General features: G+C 42.6%; 1 protein-coding gene across 1 annotated transcript; it reads right to left on the bottom strand.

The window, feature by feature from the left end:
* Positions 1 to 5,060: 5,060 nt before the first annotated feature.
* Positions 5,061 to 7,239, bottom strand: LOC141843557 (protein ACCELERATED CELL DEATH 6-like). The gene is made up of 3 exons (XM_074731618.1): positions 6,639 to 7,239; positions 6,005 to 6,540; positions 5,061 to 5,869 (listed from the first exon to the last, which is right to left on the bottom strand). The coding sequence occupies exons 1-3, from the start codon at positions 7,237 to 7,239 to the stop codon at positions 5,120 to 5,122; spliced, it is 1,887 nt and encodes a 628-aa protein (XP_074587719.1). The 3' UTR covers positions 5,061 to 5,119.
* Positions 7,240 to 8,683: the final 1,444 nt, after the last annotated feature.

Below are 8,683 nucleotides of genomic sequence, written 5' to 3'. Positions count from 1 at the left end.
AATCGATAGGTCGTCCTTGTGAGTGAGTTGAGTTTCTTTCTAGATGTATGTATTTCTCATCTTGTTCAAGTAGTTTGGTATAATTTGCTGGGGGTTTCTTCACTAAGGATCTGAAGAATTCTCCATCTATCAGGCCTTAAGAGAAAGCGCTAGTTAGCACTTCTGAGGGAGTAGAGGGAACGCCCCAAGTGACCCGATCAAACCGTTGGATATATTCTTGAAGAGTTTCTCGAGGTTTCTGGTTCATAGTAAACAAATTTAAAGGCGTCTTCTGATACCTCTTGCTATTGGCAAATTGATGTAGGAACGTGACTCTGGAATCTGCAAAGGAATAGATGGAAGAGACAGGAAGGCAACTGAACCATCATTGGGCGGAACCAGATAATGTAGTTAAGAAAACTTGGCATTTAACTCCGTCAGGATATTGGTGTAATAAAGCAATATTCTCAAAATGGCATAAATGATCCTCTGGATATGACGATCTGGTATATTCCCCCAACTGTAGTTGTCAAAAGTGTCGGGTAGCTCTTGTTCAAGAACTTTTCGGGAGAAAGGTGTTCCTTGTATGCTTAGTCACTAGTGACCATTACCTTGCCTCTGCGATCACTAGGGGATGTTTCAACTCAGCATTCATGTGAATCTTCGTCCGAGAAGGTCATTTCCTTATTAAGAGCATTCATAATGGGTATGCCACCTTCTAATGGTGGAGCCCCTTTTCTAGGAGGAAAAAGGTCATCCGAGGAGGGTAGAGGTGCCCCTAAGGGCGAAGGCTATAATAATGAGTGTTGTTCCAATACCTTTAGCATCGCTTGGGATACCAGCTCATTAATCTTCTCTAGCATGATGACCATTACTTCACCACAGCTTTTCTCTCCAGTGGAGCCATGAACGACATTAGTTCTTTCAGTGTTAACCATTGCAACGTCTTGGCTTAGATTTCTCACAGATGGCGTCAATTTATTCCGACCAAATAACATAGATAATGAAGCCACCGGCTATCGAACAGGTTGACGTGCACGTTCCTTGGAGATAGTCGTCAGAAAGGATGAAGAAATTTGAAAATCACTTAAAAGAAAGTTTGAATGACACTGAGGATGGATCCCGATAAATCACTCCAACGCTCAAGTTAAGATTTAACATGAGGTAGGAGATTGAGGACTAGAGGAAATTAGAGTTGTATGTATTCATACCTGTGCCCATGAGTATGTATAACCTTTTATAGAGTTATCAATATCCGTTTAAGATATGTTCTGAAATACACATTCCAATTTAAAAAGATTTCGAAATATATGCTTCTGTTCCGATATAACCGTTTCAATTGTTCATGTCTTATGGGATATTTTCTTTATTCTCTGGGGAAAACAGTCTTAGGGTTTCTTGAAGATGAATTGGCTTCATGTGCTCTTGAGGTGAATGATGAAAGATTCAAGATCGGGATGAGGTCGGCGCATGAGACCTACTAACTGCCAAGGTCGGGGCCCGAGACCAAGTAGAGGTCGATGTCGGGACCCGAGGTTGAGATGAGGTCAGCGTATGAGACCGATTAACTGACGAGGTCAAGGCCCTAGACCAGGTAGAGGTTGAGGTCATGACCTGAGGCTGAGATGAAGTCGGCGTATGAGACCGAGTAATTGACGAGGTCGGGGCTCGAGACTAAGTAAAGGTCGATGTCGAGACCCAAGGGTGAGATGAGGTCGGCGTATAAGACCAAGTAACTACCGAGGTTGGGGCCCGAGACCAAGTAGAGATCAAGGAGGAGGCCCTAGGTTGAGATTGCTAATCGGCTAACGCTATTCCAAATCTAGGGCCACATGGTAGGTTTGGGCTTCCGCTGTATCATGTTCATTTTCTAATACGATTTAAACGTCGGAGGAGCAATGCCAAGGTGCTCCTTGGTGCTCCTTCTAACTACTTGCTAAGTCCTTTTAGCGATGTTAGACTCCTCGACGTTCGACTCTTTGGCGATTGACTTTCGACATTTGACTCCTCAACATTTGACTCTTTGGCGATTGACTTCTCGATGTCCGACTCCCCAACGGTTGACTCCCCAACGTCGGACTCCTCAATGGATGACTCCTCGATGTTCGACTCCTCGACGTCTGACTCCTCAACGGTTGACTCTCCAACGTCGGACTCCTCAATGGATGACTCCTCGATGTCCGACTCCTCGACGTTTGACTCCTCGACGTCTCCTCAATGACTCATCGGCGGTTGACTCCTCGAATGTCCGACTCATCGACGACTGACTCCTCGACATCTGACTCTTTGGTGGCTAACTTCTTGACATCCGACTCCTCGAAGTCTTACTCTTTGATGACCGACTCTCCGACTTTTTCTAATAGACGATTCAGTGAACCAACTCTGACTTAGTTAGGGCGGAGGTGGATTTTGAGGTGAATGGCTTAGTATTTCTTTTGAAATAAGTTTAGTATGATTACTGCTTGAAGATGATTCAAAGTGAAATCAAAGATTACACTACGCTACAGTTCTATTGCACAGATTTTCTTTCCATAGGATGAAAAATCTAAAAGGTTGATTGCTAGGTAAGGAACCGTTTGCGTTTTTGAAATTATCTTGATGGCCAATGAAAATTTTCTATAGAACCAGATCGATTATTTTTAAAATTAATCGGTTCACAAAATTAAATATCTAAATTAATTTAAAAAAATGAAATCAAAGATGGTCTTTGCCGGAGGAAACTCCTTTGAAAGTGGTCCAATAAGTTCCAAACGATTGGAGTCTTGTCTTTCTCCGTTATAGGCCTCGCGAGTGCCTGTCTAACAGCCTTTTGCTAGATGCGGCTTGGCATTTTGACGAGTCCAACTGTTGTCAGATGCTCCAATTCTATTTCAACTAAACATGTGTCGCCATAGAATTGGTTCCATGTTCATTCCTCATATGAACTCCTATATCACACTGGCCTTGTACTATTTCGGATGCATGTCATTCATCCGATGGTGAATTCTACATTTTTTCCCCTCACTGATAGACATTTTGTTAACAAGTAGATAGCAATGTAATTTAGGGGTTTGCAGAATTAAATTGAATTTGTCCGCTGTTTTGCTAGCGGACATTTCCTTGCGGGGGAAGCTTGTTGTTTACGACGATACGCAGCAGAAAATAGGTTGGGTACAGTCAGAGTGCGCTAAACCACAGAAATCTACTGGTTTCGCTTTCTTTGTCTAGCTAGAAATTTGGACACTGGACCGGTACATGTTAATAGGAGTGATGGATGGAGTATGTTTTTACTAAATATTTGGTGAAGTAAACCACAGAATTCCCAGATAGGGCTTTACTTTTCCCCTCGTTGCAGACAAAAATAATGAAAACTATTAATATTATAAGTAAAGACATTTGATGGCCGTTTGAAAAAAACTGGACGATGTCGATGGACATGATAGAAGATGTTGTGATTAAATGAGTGGGTTTTCAGGTTATATCCGTCAAGTTTAGCAATCAGTGTTTTTTTTGTGATATGTTGCTAAATTAAAATAGTACCAAATAGTGGGATTGTTGCGAAATTAAATTTTATTCAATAGTACCAAATGTGAATTACTAATAATTGTTCTTTCTTGTGATATGTTGTTGACTAGTATTACTACAAACATATTACTTTCCTTCATCATTGAAGGCAATGACATGTTCAATGCACAAACTTCCTTGACAAGGAGATGAACTTGATGATAGTTCTTGAAAGACTAATACTATAGAGAGGTCTCTCAACCTAGAATCATTAATGGAGGATAAGATGCCCTCATTGGTTGACACAGATGATTCTTGTAAGAGTGTTGTACCAATAGATCTAGGATGGATTCTTAGTGGGTGTGGAACGTCTCATTGGTTGCTTCACCCTCCGCATGTACTATTGTTGTTAGGTAAAGTTTCCCGTGATTTATTTCCTTTCAGGAAGTGTGGGGCTATCCTGGTAGAGTTGTCAAAGGTGACGATTTCATCTTTTGCTACAATTAATGGAGGATAAGATAGTATATGACGATTAGAAAATGTACAATGTGATTAAGACAGTGTATATTCCCAATTGCTAGGACTCCTAAACTTATGTGGCAACATTAGACATGTGATGTCTTTAATATATTAGCCAATTCTAAAAGAATCGTACAAACAAAATACTCCATTTGAACTATCGGGATGACTCTTTAGTCACTTGACCAACAATGTGATCATTATGAAATATGAAAAATAAGATGATAGCATATATTGATAAGTTGTCAGAGTTAAACTCGTGTTGTAATGTTTGCCCAATAAATTTGTCATTCATCCATGAATTACAATACGATGAAGGGGAACAAAACTCTTATAGAGTTGTTATCTATGTTGAGAAAGACTAAACCTAAGATTTGACAATGCCACCAAAGAAAAATAGAAGAAAATTCCACGAGGAAGGGTAAGAGTTCCACTCTCGGTCTTCTAGTGAAGTCAAGAAATCCATGTCAAAGACATAGAAGAAGATTGAAGGATAATGCAATGTGCTTCCATTCCTACAAGTACACTGGCAAAAAAACACTGCAAGAGTCTCTTGGTGGACATAAGGATCGAGAGTCGCATATTTAAACTTCACAAGGAAGGATCGTTGGGACCCATTTGATTCGCAATCATATGAGGTCTAGCAGTTATGTTTTGCTTGTTTCCAGGAAGATACAACGAAGTTATTTACTTGTTCCCACGAAGATACCACACCAGTGCTTCTTCTTCTCTAGTTCACCGTGTGGAGTCCACCAAATTATTGAGATGCGTCAATGGTTCACCGTGTGGAGTCCACCACATTATTGAGATGCGTCAATTGAGAAGTTGCACCAATGCTTCCTCTCTACTTCGTCAATAAGAAGCTGCACCAGTGCTTCCTCTCTTCTTCGCCGTGTTGACTCCACAAATAATATTTATTTATGTTTAGGAAGAGTCAATGGAGCACTTCTCGTCTCTACTGCTTCTCTTGTGTCTTCTGTAGTCTTATACTGATTTCAAGAGTATAGATATTGTTGAAAGGACTATATCTATACACGATGAACATACAGAAAAGTCTTAAACATAATTGTCTGACGACATATTATTTTTCCACACACACTACAAAAAGAAATAGAGAAATCTTAAAACAATTTGATCCTCATGAAATCGATGGTGATGGTGTTGTAAAGTCCATGAGATCAACCCACTGCAATTTAACAAACTTCATTTGTAATCTCCTTATATAGGATGTACCGGCCATGAATTCATCATTCCTTTCTGCCTGTCGAATGAGTTTTTCAGGATTCAAAGCCATCTGCTCCTTCTCCTGGCCAAATGAGGGAATTAACTGTGTCTTCACCATGCTCAAGTAATCTGCAGAATGCCGATAAGTAATGATAAAGGCAACTGAAGGGACACTGCAAACTATTAGGGCGACAAGAACCGCAACCCACTTGATGTCGCGCTCGACGACAGCGTACACACCAGTAACGAATGCCACACTCATGGCACCGACTGCAACCCACAGAAGCTTGATTGCAGTCATAAGGGACTGCAACCGAACATCATGATCTAGAGAACCAGAGTAGATCAGTACGAGTGCTACTGTGATGGAGCTGGCCATGGCTAAGGTGTCTGAGATCAAGAATGCTTTGAAGGAAGCTCTGCTCGATAGGACGACCATTCCTTCATCTGGTCCAGCATTGCTGTTGTATCCTCCTGGTAAGGTGAATGCAGCTGCAAAGGTGACTGTTGCAATAAGCACCGCAATAACAGCAAGGTTGTTGGCCAATGCTCGATACCGATTTATTTCTTCATTTTGCTTTCTCTGCAAGTGGTTTCTTATGTGATCGACTCGCTGTGGACTGAAACGCGAGCCGTATGAGATTAAATCTGTCATGATGCTATACTGCAAAACCAACGAAATGGCGGTTACATCAGACAAAGCAAACTTAAATCTGAGACTGAATGATATTTGAAGGAGAAAATTCATACAAACTGAAAATTGAGACGATGTGAATCACAAATGAAATGATGTACTTACCATCCGAAGGCTGACTTCGATTCTGACTTGTGAGGAAGCAAGGTCGATCGGTGTGAAACCCGAATTGTTCTCGAGGACAGTGTCCACGATTCGACTGGATAGCAACATTCGAATCATTTTTCTGTCCCTCGCAACGACCGCGAGATGCAAAGGCGTGTTTCCTTCGTGGCCTTGTTCATTGAGGAGCTCTTTGGCTGAGGGGGAAGATCTGAGAACGTACTTCACCAGATTTAGATTCTTCTTCTCGACGGCCACATGAACAAAATTGCTTCCTTTGTTGTTCTTCTGTTCCAAAGCATCAGGGCAATACGCCAATATCTCCTTGATCATGTTCAGGTTGCCTACACTTGCTGCGGTGTGGATGATGGCGAAACCTTCTTCGTCCTGCATGTAAGCTGCAGTGGCATCTCGTTGTAGAAGCAACCGCAGCATAAAAACATCTCCACTGGCCGCTGCAAAGTGAAGAGGAGTGCTTTTGGAGGCATCTTGATGTTTCAGACAGGAAGGATTCTTGTCTAGTAGTACCATTGCTATTTCTGTCGCGCGAAAACAACTCAGAAACGTTAAATGACCTCAATTAAAAACATATCAAATTGATGTTAATTGATTTTCAGGTAGAAAGTAATTAACTCACCGTAGCTTCTAAGAACAGCAGCGTGCAGTGCCGTCTGACCACGAGGCCCTTCGTGCGAGACTGCGGGAGACTCCATCAGTATTCTCCTCACAATCCCTAGCAATCCCCTCTCGGTCGCCATGTAGAGCGCAGAAACCCCAGCTCGGTTGGTCATGGTCGCCAGTTTGGGAGCCGTCGACAGAAGCAGTTCCACAACGGAGAGATGGCCGCCGATGGTCGCCGCATGGAGGGCGGTGTTTCCGATTATGTTGGCAAGGGCGGCCATCCGCACCACGCCTTCCTCAACACCGCCAGATGACAGCGGGTGGCGCTGCCTAAGTAGCTTGTGTTCGTTAATGAAAAGGTTCACGATCCTGAGATGGCCAGCGGCCGACGCCAAGTGCAGGGGTGTGTCTCCGCTCTCGTTGGGCAGCGCGAGGAGGGAAGGCTGCTTTACGCATATGCACATGGCGAACTCCAAGTGGCCGTGCTTTGCGGCGATGTGCAGCGCCGATTTGCCATCGATGGTCACCTGGGAAAGGAACGCGTTGCCAATTTCAGCTATTTCTTGAACAAATTTTGCGTCGCCGGAAGTTGCTGCCTTGAACAATTCGAGGTTCATCGTTGCCCCTCCCGCCCTCTGTGCAATGCTTCGCCAAGACACAAGCAAAAAGTGTTTCTGATCAAGATAAAATTTAAATTTGACTAAAAATAAAATTTTGAGTCGATAAAGAATAATCAAATCGTTGAATAGGACATGAGAGCGTTGAGTTAAAATTAAATTAGGTTTGGATTTAATCCATGAAATAGATGCAAAGAAAAAAATTATATAAATTCAAGTTAGATCGATTTGAATTTAATTTAATAAAATTATGATCAAACCAAATGTCAAAGGTTTAAACGGATTGAAAAAACTTTTCTTCCCTTACGCACCAACTTTTCTCTTCCTCCTTAGAGCATCTCCAACGCTGTTAATAGCAGCGTTATAACGTCCATATCTGGCATTTAATAATAATTTTTTATTCTCTCTCCACTGACGTGGAGGAGTGAACACATGAACGCGTTCAATAGTTTGAACGCGTTCATGTGATAGAGGTGGGCCCCATTTACTTTTTTATTATTTTTAGGTGTTATAACGTTTGCACCATTGCAGATGCTCTTATTCTCATCATCTCCCTCTTCTTCCTTCTCTCTCTTTCTCTCGAGTTTCTTCCTCCCGAAGCCCCACCGCTAGAGCTGTCAAACGGGTCAACCCACGGCGGGGCGGGCTAACCCATGGCGGGCCCATCATTTGGCGGGGCGGGGCGGGCTAACCCACCAATTTGACGGGTTGGGAAATCTCCAACCCAACCCAACTCAAGGCGAGCCGCGGGTTAGGCGGGCCAACCCGCGGGCCTGTTAAAAAATAAAAAAATATTAAAAATATTAAAAATTTTAAGTTTGAAATATAATTTAAATTGATTAAGTTAAAAGTTTTAAGTTGGAATTATAATTTTTAAGCTTAAATTGTATTTTAAATAGATGAAACCCACTAATTCATTAAGTTTTATACTTTAATTTTAAATTTTAAAATAAATAAATAAACTTTCTCAACCCGCGGGCCAACCCAAGCCCGCCGCGGGCCAACCCACGCGGGTCGCGGGCCTAGGCGGGCCAACCCACCTCAACCCATCTTAAAATGGGTTAGTAAAATTTCAACCCAACCCGCCTAAATTACTTGGCGGGGCGGGCCAGCCCGGCGGGCCTAACCCAACTTGACGGCTCTACCCACCGCCACAAGCCACGAAGCTCCTCACGCCACCTCCTTCTTCCTCCTCCCTATTTCTTTCCTTTCATTTTCCTTTTTTTTCTTCTTCTCTTTTTCAGCATTTCTCTTCACTCCTTCCAGCAACAGAACCATCTTCTACTCACTCTCCTTCTCCCACGGCAGCAGTCCCTTCGTTTTCCCTTTCCAGTCAACAGCAAGCAAGTCCTTTTCTCTTGTTCTTTCCTCTTTCTCATTCTTGCGCTGCCAAAGCCACCTGCAGAAGTTGCCGGAGCTAGCCGAGGTCACCAGTGTAAGAGGG

This window comes from Curcuma longa, chromosome 1, assembly GCF_044706935.1.
Source record: "Curcuma longa cultivar G26 ecotype Majalengka, Jawa Barat chromosome 1, ITB_CL_G26_1.1, whole genome shotgun sequence".
NCBI classification, from domain to species: domain Eukaryota; kingdom Viridiplantae; phylum Streptophyta; class Magnoliopsida; order Zingiberales; family Zingiberaceae; genus Curcuma; species Curcuma longa.
This window is presented reverse-complemented; position numbering and strand designations above follow the sequence as displayed.

Excerpts from the sequence above, each read along its gene's own strand:
- LOC141843557 (XM_074731618.1), bottom strand. The coding sequence starts at position 7,239 with ATGAACCTCGAATTGTTCAAGGCAGCAACTTCCGGCGACGCAAAATTT. Across the intron at positions 6,541-6,638 it reads TGCTGTTCTTAGAAGCTACG|AAATAGCAATGGTACTACTA; the intron begins GTGAGTTAATTA and ends TTCGCGCGACAG. Across the intron at positions 5,870-6,004 it reads TCGAAGTCAGCCTTCGGATG|TATAGCATCATGACAGATTT; the intron begins GTAAGTACATCA and ends TTGGTTTTGCAG.